The 18,425-nt window shown below is 47.9% G+C and overlaps 1 protein-coding gene across 3 annotated transcripts in view; it reads right to left on the bottom strand.

Annotated features, from left to right (window-relative positions):
- Window positions 1-18,425, bottom strand: part of BLTP2 (bridge-like lipid transfer protein family member 2) — a 39,627-nt gene that overhangs the window by 15,670 nt on the left and 5,532 nt on the right. For 2 of the 3 annotated variants that reach the window (XR_008916828.1, XM_056819510.1), the window contains exons 6-26: window positions 18,176-18,236; window positions 17,771-17,960; window positions 16,433-16,556; window positions 16,208-16,332; window positions 15,908-15,975; window positions 15,624-15,769; window positions 15,003-15,121; window positions 14,704-14,867; window positions 14,024-14,282; window positions 13,052-13,257; window positions 7,094-8,186; window positions 6,562-6,753; window positions 6,205-6,407; window positions 5,975-6,093; window positions 5,633-5,853; window positions 5,169-5,359; window positions 4,866-4,965; window positions 4,505-4,707; window positions 3,789-4,083; window positions 1,337-1,494; window positions 531-737 (exon numbers count right to left, since the gene is read on the bottom strand). Coding sequence is in view for 2 of the 3 variants with exons in the window: in XM_056819510.1 (XP_056675488.1) it covers window positions 531-737; window positions 1,337-1,494; window positions 3,789-4,083; window positions 4,505-4,707; window positions 4,866-4,965; window positions 5,169-5,359; window positions 5,633-5,853; window positions 5,975-6,093; window positions 6,205-6,407; window positions 6,562-6,753; window positions 7,094-8,186; window positions 13,052-13,257; window positions 14,024-14,282; window positions 14,704-14,867; window positions 15,003-15,121; window positions 15,624-15,769; window positions 15,908-15,975; window positions 16,208-16,332; window positions 16,433-16,556; window positions 17,771-17,960; window positions 18,176-18,236 (4,444 nt within the window). In the remaining variant the exon portion in view is untranslated. Of the gene's footprint in view, window positions 1-530; window positions 738-1,336; window positions 1,495-3,788; window positions 4,084-4,504; window positions 4,708-4,865; window positions 4,966-5,168; window positions 5,360-5,632; window positions 5,854-5,974; window positions 6,094-6,204; window positions 6,408-6,561; window positions 6,754-7,093; window positions 8,187-13,051; window positions 13,258-14,023; window positions 14,283-14,703; window positions 14,868-15,002; window positions 15,122-15,623; window positions 15,770-15,907; window positions 15,976-16,207; window positions 16,333-16,432; window positions 16,557-17,770; window positions 17,961-18,175; window positions 18,237-18,425 lie in introns of those variants that run through there. The other variant, XM_056819511.1, reaches the window with a different exon arrangement.

An 18,425-nucleotide genomic window follows, 5' to 3' on the forward strand; every position in this document is an offset into this window, starting at 1 on the left:
TACCAAGCTCTGTACCATGGGCTGAGGGTGCAAGCGCCAAATGGGAAAGAAGCTAAAAGGAACTGAGGCTCTGTAAACATGGAATTCCTGCTGTCATTGCTACGGTTGGCTGACAGCTACAGGCAAGGCAATGGGAAAGAATTTGCAAATTTGCTGCAAAAAGCAAGGATAAAGTCTCTACAATATGCCAAGCACTGGGTGCCTGGGTATATGATATGAAACAAATGAAAGAGTGGCTGCCTTCAAGAAGCTTCCATTCTGTTGCAGGAAACACTGGGAACATAACCAATTAAGCACTAATACATACAAATTAATCTCTAGAGAAAGAGCCCTCACAGTTGGTAATGGGGGAAGGACGGTCTGGACAGGTTATTGAACATGGGAGGTGGAGGAGAAGAGGGTATATCATTGATGGGGAAAGGGGGGAGATTAGTGCAACGTATACACAAGAAGCTTGGAAAAGCATCCTGGGGTCAGATGAAGGGGTGAAAATCATTTGATCCCAGAGGCAAGAAGGGGCCAGGACTGACCTCTAGCCAGAGCTGCCGGTCATCACGTTCAGTAGGGCTGCTCTCAGTGGTAGCAAAGTACTGCATACCATCCAGGAGACATGTCCAGGAAGTCTTCTGCTTGAGAGTATCGCCATACCAGGCTGGATGATGCTGGCACTGAAGCAGTTGTGCTTTAGCTGCAGAAACAATGACACATCCCTCTGTCTCTGCACCTCGAAGGACCATCTATGGGCAAAGAGGAGAAGCTATCAGGAGACCAGGATCCCTGAGGAAGACAAGAAAATAAGCACAAAGAAGACACATCCACTGCAGCAGAGGTTTCATTCTGTTACTGACCAGCTGCATATATTTATGCCAAGTCCACATGCCTCTTGGGCTCCATACTCTTGGAGTGGCCCAGCCTTGCCTGCCAATCTCTTGTAATGCCTCTCTATGCCCATCTCAGATCTCACGACAGACACCAAGAAGCAGCACTTGATTGCCAAGTGAAATATGACACAGAGGGGAAGTGAGCCAGGGCCAAGTTCCTCAGCCTCCCTGGCTTTCAAAGATGGGAATGTTTGTTAACAGTCAAACAGGGGTTTTCAGCCTTGGCCCAGCAGTTTTAAAAAACATTTTCATAACATTATTTCAAGTGAATTGGATTCTTTTGTAATTCTGGGTATTTTATTTTATTCACTTGAAAACATGATTCTGAGAAGAGGCTAACGGATTCAAGCTGCTGCCCAATGAGTTCCTAACACTGCAAAGGTTAAAAACCTCTGTAGAGCAGTTAACTCACGAGTTCTCTCCAACCCTCTTCTGCTTGGGGAGAGGAAGGGTACCTGGCAGTTGACCAGTTCAATGAGGCAGTTGCGGTTGAAAATATCATCTGTCTGGCAGGCGGCTATGCCACACAGTTGCTCACTGACTCCAGACTCCTCTTCTGTGAACACCACAAATTTGTCTGTCTCCTCAATGAGCTTCCGCAACATATGGGCACCTGACAGAGAAATAAGAAGGCCATGGGAAGGAAGGGGAAGAAATCATATCTAATAACATATGGCTTAATCAATAAGCATACAAAATTCTCTTATCCCTTCTCTCCCCATTGACCCCCCCAGGCCAATCATTCTATTTCAGCTATCTCCCTCTCCCCAAGTCCTGGAACATTCCTCATGATCTCTGCTCTGGTTCCTTCAATGCCCTCGGTCCTTGTGGTATGAACTGGGTCAGCCTAGAAAAACGAGTTGACAAAGCAACCAGAAAGAAGGAACTAACAAACTTCTCTTCTAGTTCTGCTTTTCACTAATAAGAAGGCACTGGCTACTGGGATATAAATGACAGGGATCCTAAATGACTACTCCATCTTGGAATATGTGACAGGAAAGGATAAGTCTGACACGAAGAGAAGATACTTCAAAGGATCTAGAAGAAGGGCAAGGAGGATCCCATGGACATGGGAAGTCAAGCTGGGAGTCCTAGGAATCTCAATAACAAAGTGATGAAGGCACAGAAACAATTCTAATTAAGAGGAAAAAAGAAGTTTCGTAGAGATCCATATGGATAGTCAAGGAAATAAGCCACCTACTTGTATTTTAAAGAAATGGGCACAGAAGAGGGAAGCACAGACAAATAATGGAGTGGGGGACAAATGCACGGATGGCCCTGTCTCCTAAGAAGAGTGCCATGAGAGCTAAAGCTCAGCATTGGCTGGAGCTGGCAGAGGGCCAGAGACAATAGAAAGGTGTCCTCTTAAAGCTCTGATGAGCAAAAGGACTCTGGGAAATGAATAGGACTACTGGGCAGCATGGAGGGTGGGGGGGAAGAAGCTTCCTCATTCCCATTTCATTTAGTTTCTCTGCCAACATGAATGATCTTTGGACTGGAAAAGCAAGAACAAAAAATGACTAACCGAGTTGGTGCCCAAGACAAGTAGAAGAGTAGTACTAAGAGAGCACCAAGTTACCAGATCCAGACTGGTAAGAGCACTGCCTAGATTTGGAATCGGAAGATTCAAAGGGCTCCCCTCCAGCAGGATCTGTTGCTTACTTCCCCTCTGACTTACAGATTGCTTCTAGCTTTACAAAGTTTTTTTTTTTACATACACAACATCTTCAACTATCCTCTTGGGCAAGCACTAAAGGCATACATTCATTACACTGAGGGGGATGCATTACTGGATATATATCCCAAGAAGGGCAAACACATGCCAAAATATTCCAAGCAACACTTTTTTGTGATAGCAAAAAGAGACACAGCAGGTGCCATCCATCAGATAGCTGACAAAGCATTTATTAAATGACTACTCTGTGCTGGGCTCTCACTAGAGTTACCAAGAAAAATAAAAACTGTCCCTGCTCTCCAAGAGTTTATATTCCAAAGAGATGGTCAAACATTAAAAAAACTAAGGATGTACAAGAGTGAGATGCAGAGTTGATGGAAAGTAACGTCAAAGACAAAGGTATCAGCAGCTGTAGGGCTGGGAAGGCCAGGAAAGGCCTCCCCCAAAAGGGGATCTGAGTTATATTTGAGGAAAGCAAAAAAGCAGAGATGAAAACAGAAAGCATTTCAAGAATGAAAGAGAGCCGCTGCAAAGGCATGGAGATGGGAAATGGGAGTGACATGTTCAAGGGATAGCAAGTTGGAAACACTGGCCTATAGCATTAGTGACCAAAATGTACAAAGACTGGAAAGGAAGGAACTAGTGAAGAGATTTCAATATGATACTGGGGATACTAAGGAGCCACCATAGTTTCCTAAGCAGAGGTGTATCATCAAATGAAGAATGTCCCGAACAAGCTGAATCATAAATGTAATGGAATCCTACTGCACTGTAATAAAGGATGAACACAGAAAGTTCAGAAAAATGTGGAAAGATTTTGAGGGAAGTATTTCAGAATGAAATGAGCAGAATGAAGAGAATGCAAGCCTAATAACTACAACAGTGTTGGCTGACTCCATCATGACCATCGCAAAAACATCCAAAGCGGGGTGGAGGGTGGGAACTCCAGATGAAGAAGGTGACATCCTGACAATATGGAGTTCCTAGAGTTGGTTGGGTTTGTATGGTTTTCTGTGTTCAACGTTCAATGAATTGAAGGATGAAGAAGAAACAACTGTGGTGTAAAAACAAAAGGCAACAATAAAAATGAAAAAAAATCAAGGAAAATTTAAAAATTAGAGAGTAGGGATAGACACTTCTAGGATCTCTTGCAGGCTTGGCCCTGTGATCCTAGATATGATCCACCTTGACAGATGAAAGTAATCTATGGAGCCTCATCTAGGCCAGCTTACCTCCTGAGGAGCCCTTTTCAGGCCCTTTGCTGAGGCTGGTAGTATTGACCCGAGGTGGAGTTGGGGGGTTGGGTAGGATACCCCGTTTTGGCTTTTTGGCCGGCAACTGGGGATCAATCTTTAACCCCTTTAGGGCCTCAGTGGAAAGATTTCGTTTAAGTACAGCTGCCTTTTTGTAGCCATCGTAGAGGCCGAAGGCAATGTCTCTGTTGGTGGTGGTCCAGGAAGCCCGCAGGTCCACTAAGTGCAATTGGTGGGTGTGAAAGGCAGGGTCCCCATCTCGGGAGGAGAGCTCCTGAGGGAAGAGGAATAGTTGTGTGAAGGCAGGTCATATGGGCCCTAGGATTCCTGGACTGGGGCTACAGACTGCTGGAAAAGTCCTGAATGCAAGGGTGCAGAGAACAGCAAAATGAAATCTGCCTGGGGTGAATAGAAAAGATGGAGAGAGAGGACTGAGAGGTCTCCTTTTACAGACTAAATTACATCCCAGGACTTCAGATCTCAGGCTTGAGAATACATTTTTAAATGATTTAATGGATTTCGATGTAAAAGCTGAACGCAAACAGAAAAACTCTCCCAGTTATGGAAAAATCAAGAATCAGGATTCATTCATCTGGGCCTGAGAGCAGGTTCAGAATACAACTAGGAATTTGGACTGAATCAGGGCACCTATTCTCTCCATCAGGCAGAGGGGAAGCTCCCAGTCAAGAGAATACCTCTTCAGCAGTACGGGTGCTATGCCGCTGGTAGGTGAGGGAAGACAGGCTCAGCAGATGAGTCTTGGTGACCAGCAGGTCCAGCCGGTGATCAGAGCTCTCGTCACTGGGTGAAGCCATCAGGTGCACCGTCACCTGGCTCAGGTCACTCACCATCTGCGTCACACTCCATTCAGAGATGAGGCGTCGCATCACGGTGCCCGCTATGAAGTGGGGAACAGGCATTCAGAGGTAAGGCAGAGGGACTGGCTGGAAAGCATACTGGGATGGAGTTAGGAGGCAGAAAGGTAGGTGAACGGGCAGGAAGCAATGAAGGGAAAGAAGGCAGGAAAAAAAGAGACCAAGGGGCAACTGGCCAAACCTTGAGGTATAAGTCGTTGGGTTCCCCGAGTGAAGACATGGCCCTGACTGCACTCAACCTGAATGCCCCGTTGCTGAGCAAATGAGGCCCAGTAATGCACCTAGAGAAAGACAACATGAGACAGAAAAGATGAGCCAGGAGGTGACCAAGGACAGGGGAAGAGGGGGAAAAGAGACTCAGCAGGCCTACAGCACATAGCCAAGATGCAGGGTGGCAGACGGCCTAGACACATAAGGCCAAATCCAGATGGGACTGGGGAACTGGAAGTCTGCTAGAGAAACTGTAGGAAAGTCCAGCTCAGACCTGCAGCTGGGGGAAGAGGGCTGTGTAGGAGAGCTGCTTGTAATGCTGGCCAAGCTTCTTTTTCCCGGGTTTCATGTTATTGAAGAGTTTTCCTCGACAGATGGGTCGGGTGACACTGGTCCATGTTGCCCAGAAGTTCTGCATCCATCGAAGAGTACTGCTATATAGCAGGATCCGGGGCTGAGACAGGGCTGCAGATGGACAGGAGAAGGGGCAAACCTCAGCTGAGGAGCCTCCAAGTGGACACAGGGCTACAATGGGAGCCTCTCCAGCTAGGAGGGAACAAAGGCCCAAGACAACTTGATACTTTCACTGGACCCTTTCCATGTGACTGGGTACCAAAGTCTCTTCTTCCTCCATCCTGACATGTACCAAGTCAATGTTTTCTCTCTTGTTTCCTAGTGTCTCAGCCCAGGCCTTCCACCCACGCCCACGCCCACCCCCCTCCCAGCTCCCAGCCTTACTCCCACTGGGCCGGGTCAGGTCCATCTTGATGGAGAGATTGAGGTTCTCAGATCTGAAGGCCCGGTAGGAGTCATGGAGCTGGCCATGGGACACTTCCGGCAAGAACTCTGGAGCTCGAAGGACGACACTGTGGTGGTCATGAGGGTTCCCATGGCACAGCCACTGCAGGTCCAGCGTCATACAGAGGTCAGGCAAGTGGAGGAAGCAGCAGTCGTCATACCTGCCTCACAATGGAGCCCCCAGATCTCAGTGCCCTTTCCCTATAACTCCCCCCAACGTGTCTCCTCCCACAGCAACATCCCTGCCAGCCCAAACCAAAGCTAGGCCCCAACTCCACTCACTTGGAGGCTGTCCGCACATTGACATCCAAGTCACCCCTGAACACAAATTGACCTGGTTTCCAGTGAAAAAAGAGATGGCTCCACTCCCAGTGCATGTTTTCAGTTGTATTATATGGATCCTGTAAGCAGCCCAGGGACTTAAGGAGGGAGGAATCAGAAAGGAAGCAGCCCTCCCCCCCAAACACATGGAGCGAAGAGGAAGTCAGCAGACGTCCTGCCCAGCTGCTCACCTCTGTAGCCAGCTGGTGCAGGTTGGCCTGCTCAATGTCCATATGCCAGTCTCCATGGAAAAGCAAGCGGCTCTTGTCCCACCAAGGCAAGGGAGCACTGGGGTCAGCCGAAGGCTTTGTCAGGAGGTCCACAGACTGGCCGATCAATGTCCAGGCTGGGTCCCAGCATGGCCCCCATACCACGGTGTACTGGAAGACCTCAGCTGAAGGGAATGGAGGCTAGTCACTTACAGATTAACCAAAGTCCCAGGCTCCTCCCTAAGTCTTGGAAATGACTTTGTCTCCCCGCCCACCCTCTTCACCAGAGAGACCTCCCCTCCAAACCCAATTCCCTACTTCTCTCCCCCTCCCACTCACAACGGAAATCATGGTAGAACTTGAGTGGGGGCATGTTCCTTTCCACGACCACATCACCCCAAGGGGGTCCCAGGTGCAGGGTTTGTCGTCGCCGGGAGCACGTTTGCCCACTCTGCTCTGTGCCCAACAGTCGGCCCAGCAGCCTCCACTCACGAATCTCAAACAGATAGCGAGGGTAATCACGGATCCGCACTGCACATAAAGGCACACGCAGGATGACCAGGAGCCTACGTCATTTCCCTCGGTTTCTCCTATTTGCCCATTCAGGTCAAATCAAGCCTGAGGATGCCATACTGTGATGGCAAAACCAAGAAGCAGAGCTAGGTGTGGGGAAGGATATGTGCAAGGCAAAAGCCTTCCTTCCCCCGCAGGGACGGGCTGGCCTAGAGAGGCCCATGTTAGGGAAGAGGGCTCCAAACGGGAGCAGGGACTTTCCCCCACGAGGCTCCTGAGGCCAAGCCCCACAGCAACTCAGAGAGCTTCCTGGGAGCCAGCCCGCCAGATGAGAGGCTCTGCATTGGGGACCACTCACCCAGGAAGGTCTTCACATTGCACTTGAGCATGCGACACCACTGAATGACAAGCTCCAAGCCCTCGCAGGGGAAAGGGCTGCTGGGATCCAGCTCCTTCAGCTGCTTGAGCACCCGCTCAGGCCCATGGAAGGAAGCATCTGCCAGTGCCACCAGCTCCAGTTCGGTCAGGCTCCAGGTGAGCAAGGCCCGGCGCATGGGCGTGTTGCCATAGAGACGGCGGGATCGCTGGATGTAGATCTCGATGTTCTTGCGCTCCAAAGAGGCATAGAGTTCTTCTATCTTGCGAGCTGGGAGCAGCTCCCCATGTTGCTTGCGGAGGGCGGCTACCTTGGCATCCAATAGCTGTAGCCGCTTGGCGCTTTCCTTGCTCTCATCCTTCATGAGCTCATAGTTGTCCCGCAGCTTCACCTCAAAGATGTCATCCAGGAAGACCCATGAGAAGTGCTGGACCTTGATCAGCAGGTCAGGGGGGAGGGGAGTGGGGCCAGGGGGCCCCCCAGTGCGGGCCCCACGATGCAGCCCCTTCAACCACTTCTGTACCCCCACAGCCTCGTCCAGGGTGCGAGAGAAGTCATACTGGTAAGGGAACTCCACCGCCACGGAGCCCAGGGAGAAGAGCCAGACGCGGTTGCGCAGGGTCTCCAGCCCAGGGAAGGGGTTTCGGTGCAGGATCATCTCCTCCAGTTCAGACAGCAGCTGTACCTCCACCTCCTTGAAACTGAAGATGCTGTTGCCATCAAAGCCAGCAGCTAGTTCAGGGCAGTAAACCTGGAGGGAGCCACTGTGGCGGCTCAGGGACACACTTTCAGCCACCAGAGTGATGAACTTGTCTTCTGCCACGAAAGCAGTCAGTTTAGCTGTGCTCACCTCCAAAGTGAGGTTGAGCAGCCGCTTTGGGGGAGCTAGTTCAGGGGGACTGTCCTTGGGCTCAGGAAGGGCTCCTGGCTGTTCTGGGGTCTGGAGCAGAGGAGCATCCGGTCTCAACGTGGCTCTGAGGAGGTCTCGGCACTGGAGTGTGGCCAAGATGTGTTGGTACAAGTACATGTGATCTGGGGGGCTCCACAGTAACATCAGGCCTGCCCCACACTGCACCTTTTGGGGGAGACCAATGGGGAAGGTTACACTCTCTGTTCAAGTCTAATACGATCATCCAGAACAACAGAGGGGTTACAGGGCGAACACTGTCTACCTGGGCAAGACTCATCTCAGCTAGAAGTTTTTCCAGTTTGCCTTTCCTGTTCCCCTGCTCTGTTTTTCTTCAGAACAAGTAAGTCAGAATCAGTCTTACACTATCCTACATCAACACATGTTTCTGGTTGGCTTGTGTTTATAGATTTTCTTTCAACCAGACTATGAGCTCCCCAAATGCAGATACCAGTTATTTCCTGGGTATTCCCTAGAGTGGCTGGTCTGGCACTGCCCTCAGTGCAGAACTGAATGTGTAGTCTTAGGAACACTGGGCTTGCAATCACAAAACCCGAGTTCTGACCCCAGCTCTGAAGTTTTCTGGCTGTGTGGCTGTGACCAAGTCACTCAGCCACTGCTTGGTGCCTCAGTTTCCTCATTTGTCAAACGAAGACAATGTTAGCACCGCCCACTTCATGGAGCTGTTGTGAAGAAAGTCCTTTGAAAACACTAAACACTATTCATACAACAAACCTTTATTAAGTACCTTCTGTGAGGCAGAAAGTGTAGACGAGGTACTCTCTGCCCTAACAGACATTATGTCTAACCAAAAGATGAGATGTAAACTCAGTTAACCAATTCAGTGTACAATATGACTCCCTAAGTATTTCAGAGCATTGCAGAGCAGAAGGTTGCTATGTGAAGGCCAATAATTAAAGCTGTCACCCCCGGAGAAGAGTTGGCAGAGATGGTGGAGTGTCTTATTAAGAATGTGGTAGATTGAGAGCCTAGCCTACAGATGAGAAGTCTTGGGTTCAAATGTAGCCTGAGACATTCCTAGCTATGTGACCCTGGGCAAGTCGATTATCCTCAAATAGCTAGCCCTTTAGCATTCTTCTGCCTTAGAATCAATACTTAGAAAGTAAGGGTTAAAAAAGAAAAGAGTGTGGCTTCTGAGTTGAACTTTCCAGGGTGGGCAGGAACTCTAAAGGTGGGGTGAAAAAGAACAATGTGAGCAAAGTTAAACAGGCAGGAAGATGTAGGAGGGACAGTTTACTGGGCAGCCTGTTTGGATGGAGCACAAAGCATATAGCAGGGGGTCAATAACAAACACTATCAAATACTCCTCACAAAAAGAAAAGAAAATGGAAACAATTGGAGAAATGCTCAATGCTTGTGGTTGGGCCTTGCCAATATAATAAAAATAAATCACAAACATGCAACAAATGTCTAGATTGTGGGTCAAGCCGATCAAGCCACCAACAGGTCCCAGCAGCTAGGTGGTGCAGGGATAGTGTGCTGAGCCTAATCACAAAAACTGAAAAACAAAAAGCTCACCAATGGTTTCTGCTAGGCAAGGAAGACCCAGAAACTACTGACTGTCTTAGCCAACTGCTTAAGAAAGCTGAGAATGCCAACTACTGTGACCAACACTCCCTAGGCAAGAAAAACTATTTTGTTGTTTGTTATTCAGGCGTGTCCAATTCTTCATGAGCTCATGGTCCGGAATCATCCATGGAGTTTTCTTAGCAAAGGATACTGGAGCGATTTGCCATTTCCTTTTCCAGTGGATCCTTTTGTCAGGCAATTAGAGGTTAAGTGGCTTGCCCAGAGTCACCTAGCTAGGAAGTATCTAAGGTCATATTTGAACCACCTGGTAGCCCCTACCATAGATAACTGAGAAAGATCTGTCTCTCCAAGGTATAAGCATAGAAGTATCCCAGCATTCGACGGCAGGAAGCATCCACCTCATCCAATCCACACTCAAAGGGAATCTCTACCACAGAATGCCATATTGTCGATTGGAGTTGAAGACCTCCAAGGAGAGGGAATTTCTCCAGACAGCCCAATGGACTTTGGAACACTTTTAACAGTTAGCAAGTCTTTACTCCAATCAAGTCTAAACAAGCCTCTTTCCAACTTCCACCCACAACTCTTGATTCTGCCTCTGGGCCCCAACAATCTAAATCTAATCCCTCTTACACATGTGACAGTGCTGCAAATACTAGGAGCCAGCTCTCATGTTCATTCCCCCAGGCATTTTTCTTCCAGGCTAACTACGCCCAGGTCCTTCAATAACTCTTCAGAGGACACAGGAGGTTTTTGTCTTCCCCAGTAAAAGACTCATTTCCTACAGATAAGGGTTCAAAGGATATGAGCAGGCAGTTTTCAAAAGAGGAACTGTCACATGAAAGAATGCTCCAGAGCCAAGTGAAACAACTCAGAGGCTTTAGGATACACCCAAAACATTGCCAAAGATGACAAAAGACACAAGGGATAAATGTTAAAGGGGTAGGGAGAAGAGAGGCACGTTAATATGCTGCACTTTTAGTGGGATCACTGATACTAGGAAAACCTTTTGAAATTCTATTTAAAGTCACTGAATGGTAGAGAACTCTAATTCACTCACTGATGCCACTACTAAACACGCTAAACATTGGCCAAGTAGGTCAATGACTGAGGAATAGATCCCATCATACATTCAAGGAACTAAAAGGAAAGTGGGTGCCCATTGAGTGAGGTACAGCTGAACTGAGAAAAAAGAAACAGAATGGAATTTTACTGTGCCCTAAGAAATGAGGAATATGGAGAATTCAGAGAATTGGATAGACTTGCATGAATTGATATAAAGTTATGGAAACCAGAAGAACGATTTACAAAATGACTACAGGTATACAATGAGGCCTATACTGTTAGCCACAGCCGATGCGTTGGCTTGTTTTGCTATAAGGGAGGATTACGCAGGGGTGACGGAGAGGAATCATTGGGAAGTGATAGTGATATCAAAAAGAAAGATGACAAATCATCTTAAAAAGGGAAAAAGAAGCAATGTAGGGTGACACATGACTGTGGAAGATCCTGAGTGCCAGCCAAAGGTGGCTGCACTCTGACACTCTGGCCACTGGGCACCACTGACGATTTCTAAGCAAAGTAAGAAAGGACCAAATTTATGCATCTACATATATGCTACTACTGTGATTACTGTTACCATGAGCCACCTTCATATAACAGCCATACCCTGGCATTCCGCAGCAGCAATCCTATGGCTAAAACTATAGCAGGACCTCATCGTTTCACCCAATCAAGACGCTCTAAAACCTTCTGCCTAAGTTGAAAATTGTGCATGATAGCGAACCCTGCCACTCGGTAAGTATTTCTTAGACAAACACTCCCAGGCACCCTCTGACTTTTCTTAGGCCTGTCAGAGCTATCAGCACCACTCCTCTTGTACTCTGAAGCCATTATTAATAGCTAATTAGCACTGATGAAACAAAAAAGAAGTACTGCTCTGATGTGGACGCAACTTATTACAAGTAAGAACTTCAGACAAAGACTGATGGGGGAGCTAATGTTTGGCACAAAACAATGTAATGATTCACATTAATGCTTCTAAGAGCAACAATGAGCAGGACTGGGTTAAGGCTGTGGGGACTTTCTTCTGCTTGAGAAATGGTGTAGATTTAGCATAAATAACACTTTTCATTTTATTTCATTTATTTATATTCATTTATTTTATCTTTTAAAAAGTATTTTTTAAAAACTTACCTTCTGTCTTAGCACTGAGGCTGAGTATTGATTCTGAGGCAGAAAAGTGGTAAGGGTTAGGCAATGAGGGTTAAGTGACTTGCCCAAGGTCCCACAGCTAGGAAGTGTCTGCAGTTGGATTTGAACCCAGAGGCTCCTGAACCCAGGCCTGGCGTTCTTTTCATTGCATTCCCTAGCTGCTTTCTTTCTTTTTTTCAGTTGCCAGTGTGTAAACCTGAATTTACATAGGTTGAGTTCTTAAAAAAGGCCCTACTATAATTGAAAATTTCCTGTATGTTAAGTTTTGTCTTTGATTTACATTTTAAAAATTAGTGTTAAAAGTAAAGCTTAACAGGACAATCCTGAGGGACTTATGAGAAAGAATGCTATCCACATCTAGGGGTAGAACTGTGGAAGTAGAAATCCAGAAGAAAACATGATCTATCACTTGTTTACATGGGTATAGGTTTGGGGGTTTTGGTGTGAAAAGATTATTCTATTACAAAAATGAATAATATGGAAACAGGTATTGAGTGATAATACATGTATAACCCAGTGGGATTGCTTGTAGATTCCAGGAGGGATGAGGGAGACAACAAGAATCATATAACCATGGAAAAACATTTTTAAAAAGAAAAGCTTAAATTGGGAAAGCATTAAGCTTTCACAAACTACGTCTTGAAGTAATTAGTGTTAGGAAGAGAATTGACCCAAGCCTGGGGAAACAAAATTTCAAGATGTATAAATTGTCTCAAGGCGCATTCTTACAAAGGAAAAGTCTTGTTTTTCTCTCTTTTTTTTCCCCATTTAGTCCTTACCTTCCATCTTAGAATTAATACTTGGCATTGGTTCCAAGGCAAAAGAGCAGTAAGGGCTAGGCAATGGGGGTCAGGTGACTTGCCCAGGGTCAGTCACCCAGCTTAGAAGTATCTGAGGCCAGATTTGAACCCAGGACCTCCTGTCTCTAGGCTTGGTTTTCAATACACCGAGTCACCTTGCTAACCCCAAGTCTTGGTTTTTTCAAAGGACAATGAAGTTCCCAGAGCAGGCCCTCCCTACCTTTGGTGCCTATTACAAACAAAGGTTCTATTTCAATCACTAGCCTTTCCATGAGCAAGACCCTTAGGAAAGCCTTTCCAGGTCCATCTATGCCTACATGGTCCTCCTCCCTCCAATCAACTGATTTGAGAGAGATGACAGGCTGAAAAGTCAATGTCGCTTGTTTTCCATGGGCCAAACATTCCAATCATGAGCAAAGGGGCTGGCGGGCAGCAGGCAGCTGGCCGAGTCCACTGCCCAGGCCTTACCTCCAGAGAACGGATGCTACTGTGGTAGGTGATGGAGAGCATGGAAAGGCTGAGCACTGGAGTAGGAATGTCAGGGGCCTTGCAACACGGCTGCATTTTCTCGGTGACTGCTTTGACCAGGGCCAAGACAAGTCCTTGGACACCCACCGTGGAACTCTCTGCACTGCCCAGGACTGTCAGCGTGTCCAGTCGGACCTCAGAAGCACCTAGAATCCCAGACAGCCTATTAGCCTGCTGCTCCTCACTCTCAAATGGCTGCTAGAGTTCTTATTTCCCATCCGTTCTCTTGACTCCGACTCTTAGCCTTCTATCTATTCCTTTTTCTCCTACCAGCCTACCTACTCAATTGTCTCTTTTTCATCCCATGTTCAACCCAGCGTCTATCTCTTGCAAAAAGTCCATCTGGAGGAGACTGAGCAAGAGACACTGCTACACCTCTCACCAAGCAACCCCCGCCCCAGCCTCTGCCAGCCCCCCTCTAGTCACTTAGTGTTCATTCAATAAAGAAAGAAAGAAAACGAAAAAGGCCTAGATCTGTATGTCTCCTCTCATCTGCTTCAAGGAAATAGCACCTCCACAGCAGGAAAGAATCACAGAAAGGAAGACAATGATAAAGTCACAGGTTGCAAAGATATGAAGAGAGCTGAAGGACCGCCATCCTTCCCTGTGTTCTCAACCGTGCAGTGAAAGCTTACGTATACGAATGAGAGCCCAGATCCAAACATCTAAGTCAATGAACACCCAGCGCCTTCTGAGAGTTTAAAAAAGAAGGCCAGTCCCAGAAGTGTGGCACCACTTCCACCACCCTGTGCCCCTAAGTGGGAGCACCCCAACAAGACCAGGCTGATTAGCGGCCAGGCCTGAACAGGAAGCAGACTGCTGTAGTCTGCCTGAGGAAAGGAAAGGCCTTGCTTGCCCAAGTGTGTTTGAGGCCACAAACTTTGCGCTTGGTTTCTTGCCGCCCTTACTTACCCACCAGGCTAGAGAGGGTGAACAGGTTCATGTCCTCCACCTTCAAGTCCACCTTCCATAGGAGCACTGGGGATTCCCCAGAAGGAAGCTCCCTGGGCAGGGCCGGCTTCTGGGACCAAGGAGCCAGCACGGAGAGGATGCGGGAGAGGCATTCAGCACAGGTATCTGATGCCTCCACCTGCAGACCACGGATGGTACAGTCGAGGAAGAGAGTGTCTGACTGAGTGCTACTCAGGCCCAGGGGCTGGTTATAACTGCCCTAGAAAGGGAACAGAGGGACCTTAATGGAATTGTCCAGTTGCAGGCAATTCCAGTCAACCAAGGTACAGACTTGGGAACTGCTTTCTCCCAACCTTATGGTTCATTATGAGACGCTCATCATCATTTCACAGTTCTATCAAGAAGAAATCTTGTTGGGGCAGGGAAGTGGCCCAGTGGATAGAGAGCCAGGCCTGGAGACAGGAGGTTCTGGGTTCAAATTTGACCCAGACCCTTCCTAGCTGTGACTCTAGACAAGTCATTTCACTCCAGTTGCCTAGCCCTTACTGCTCTTCTGCCCTGGAAATGATATTTAGTATAGATTCTAAGACAGATAATAAGAATTTAAAAAGAGGAGGAATCTGGGAGGAGCTGTATGGATGTCTTGTGTAAGGCACAGGAGCCAGGGTCTCCTCACCTACCTGTAAGGTGAAGGAGTCGAGGACAAGGGCCTCACCCCAGACATGCATGTTGGGTGGGTGGGGTGCTCGCTGGATATGAGAGTCATTTCCCACACGCCAGCACAAATGGTCCACCGCCAGGACACCCCTCTGGTGGATGCTTTGGGGCCTCAGGTGCTGGTAATCTGAAGGGAAGATGGTGGGAAGGGTTGACCTGGTGTCTTTAGCTTCCTGCACTCAAACCAAGACCATTATGGCTGATAAGCTGGCTTAGTGCCCTAAAATGGCCATACTCACTGCTTCCTTCCTAGGAACCTTACCCAGACAGATAGAATTGAAGCCCAGAGCAAAAGGTGGTGTATCTCCAAGCTGAATGGAAACATTGACATTGGAGATGGAAGTGCTGAGGATGATGGGGGCCAGAATTTGAGGGAAGTTCCTGCACAGGGAGAAAACACCATTGTAAGAGAAGGAAAGAAAGCTTGGCTCCCTATCTAGAGACAGATTCTAGATGGCTCTCAAGTCAGAGCAGAGAACCAGAGCCTTCTTATGATCCTCAGAAAGGGACACAGAAAATGGCAGGAACAAAACAAAAGAACTCAGAACACACTAAATGCCCTGGGCCTTCTGATTTCTACAGAAATTAGTTAAGAATTCCAAAAAGCCACCACCAAGAAGGCAGCTATTATCATCACAAAAAACTCATCCAGTCCTTGAGTGCAGTGTGGCTCCAAGCTTTTACAAAAAGAACCACAATGAGACAAGGTGGCTCCTGCTATTTGGGAGGTCTCTAGAGGAAGCCAAGAGATGATAAACCAAATAACAAGCATTTATAGTATTCACGATGTGCTTGCGTAAATGATGGGTGCCCTGCTGGAACTGCCAGTAAGATCTAAGGAACGAAGTCAGAAAGGGGAACACTGGGAGATGGCTGATCTCACCTGGTTTTCCTGGAGTGGGAGAGGGATTTCGTTGGCCCCTGGCTCTCCCAAGATAACATATGCAGCCAGTGAGAGAATTCCTGGTGCCGGTAGTGAACAATGCATGTGCTGAGCACCAGAGAGGCAGAAAGGTCAATGGTGGTCACCTGTAGGGAGGTATAAGGTTGAGGAGGAAGAAGGTGAGGGGCTTGGTCCCTCTGAACTCCCCCCTCCAGGGAGCAGACAACTACTAGTTCAGGGAGTGCTAGGATTGGGTGGGGCTGGGCAAGGGCTGAGGCTCTCACCTGCACACTAGCCTTTAGGGAGCTTAGGCAGATGATTCGCTGGCGACTCTGGGAAAGCAGCAGCCCATCTGCAGGAGGCAAAAGGGCTGTCAGGGTGCTCAGAGGGTGAGCAATAGATTTCCAACTCCTACTTTCCCCCTTAGCCATTGTCCATGGGGTTAGGGACTTTTCTTTTTCAGCATTTTCCCCACCTCTCTCAACTCCAACTTGGAATGACATTAAATTAGGAAAAAGAGTAAATGAGATGAGTCATTGTACTCTCTCCTCTTGGGGTCCCTCAGCACCAGGCATCCTGCCCACCTTCTAGAAGCAGTTCAGTGCTCATCTGGGCCATGTCTGAATTAGTCGTGAAACTTCGAAGGGGCAGCTGATCCTCATCCCGATGGTAACAGAACTGTAGCAGCTTCAGTGTCCAGTTGAGGTGCCTGACCAAGAAGAGAGCTGAGCTCAGCCCCTATGCCTCTCTATCCCCATTCCTGTCCCCAGGGAGCTTTGGGCCATCCTTGCCTGCTCACTGGCCCTCACCTCTTTTGGCTGTTCATGGACAGTACCATACTGGTATTCTCCAGCTCTATTTTCACTTTCTCTGGTAGCAGCTGAAGAAGGCTCAAGCCAGGAATGGTTGGTTCAGCCAGGTCTTCTGTTATCTCTGTAAATGTGAAAATAAAAGTTGTGTACCCACAGATCTGTGTCCAAGAATAGCCCCCTGGATTCTCCCAAACTGCCCTTTCCTTTCAGACCAAGTGACTATTGTCCCTCCACTCTGGCACGGCACGTCACAGAACCATGGTACTACTACAGGGTGCAAAGGGACCTTAGAGGCCACAGTTATATAAGCATCCTCCCTCTCTCTGTCTCTCTCTCTCTCTCTGTCTCTCTCTCTCTGTCTCTGTCTCTGTCTCTGTCTCTCTCCAAAGTCTTCAAGGATCAGTCCCCCAGACTTTGCCAGACCATAAAATGGGGGAGAAATAACCTATTTCCCAAGGCAGCCCATTTCCCTTGGAAACAGCTCTGATGATGAGAAAGCCTTCCCTAATGTGAAGCCACTAACTACAGTGCATCCAATTTTGCTTCTGGGATTAAGCTGAGGAAGTCATACGTCAGTTCTTCAAATACATTCATGTTCCCTAGTCCCCAAGCCTTGTCTTCCTCAGTTAAAGCTTCAATTCCTCCAGTGGCTCCACATGCATCATCCTTTCCAGGCCCTTCAATATCCTGACTGCTCTCCTGGGGACTGTCAATATCTCTTCTCAAATGAGGCCTACAGAATGGAACACCCCCGGATTCCAGACATGGCTTTACCAAAACAGCAAAGTCAGACCAGGACCTCCTCTATGCTGGGACACAATAGGCCTCTCAATGTAGCCTAAGCCTGTGTGGGCTTTTTGGGTATTGGACTGAATTGCCTATTCCTATAAGTCTATAGTCCCCAAGATACCATTAGGAAAATGTTCCAGGGACACTGAATTCTACTGTTTCTTCCTTTTCCCAGGCCCAGAAGATAAAGAGTCCAATACAAGAAAGAGGCCTACTCCAGCTCCACCTAGTCTCAAAGTCAAGCCCCCCCCACCCCCTTTTTAAACTCTTACTTTCTGTCTCAGCAACAATTCTAAGACAGAAGGAGGCAAGGGCTAAGCAAATGAGGTTAATTGACTTATTCAGGATCACCCAGCTAGGAAGTATCGGAGGCCAGATTTGAACCCAGTCTTCCTGATTCTAGGCCTGGCACTCTATCCACTATGCCACTTAGCTGCCTGTCAGGACCCTTTTGCAAACAACCAGGACTAGTGATATAAATATCAAGACCTCCAAACTTGGTTTCTATGAGTCGCTGGTGAAGAAGATCATCAGATCTATCTTTACCTGGCATTTTATCTGGCCTCAAGGTAGGCACCAGGCTTGGGTGCAGCAGCTGGCTGTGGAAGAGGCCTTCATGCAGCTCTGCATGGAGTGTCCACACGTACAGGGTGATAGCCTTCAGCTGCAGGCTGCTTAAAGCCACCTCCACACACAGGTCCATGGCTAGGGAGAGCTCCGCCAGGCAAGTGTCCTCCTGTACAGGGCAGTGAGATAAACAACATATCCAGGAAGCTTGGGTCAAAAAGAAGGCACATGGAATATATGGCAGGTCCCAAGGGTTCCCTGGGGGCCGACAGAGAACAAATCACTCTGACTATTGGCATAAGAAATAACAATGCAAGCCTTGGTATTCCTGAGCTCATACCCAGAATGGAAAAAGATGAGAACATGGCCCCATGGCCCACTCACCGACTGACCACTCTTCAGTACTTTGCTATTCACTTGGCTTAGGCTCACCTTACAGTCCATCCTAAAAGGGAAAAAAACCCAAATCTTTGGTCCTTGGGCCCTCCTCAACTTTCATTCCTGCCAAACTTTGCTGACAGGAAAAGATGAGCAGAAAGCCTGACATCTTGCCTAGCTCAAAGGAGGCCATGGAACTGCCCTCACTTGGGTGGGGAGGAGCATCATCTCCGCAATTCTGTCAGCTAGCCCTGCC

This window comes from Monodelphis domestica, chromosome 2 (genome assembly GCF_027887165.1).
Source record: "Monodelphis domestica isolate mMonDom1 chromosome 2, mMonDom1.pri, whole genome shotgun sequence".
Classification (NCBI taxonomy): domain Eukaryota; kingdom Metazoa; phylum Chordata; class Mammalia; order Didelphimorphia; family Didelphidae; genus Monodelphis; species Monodelphis domestica.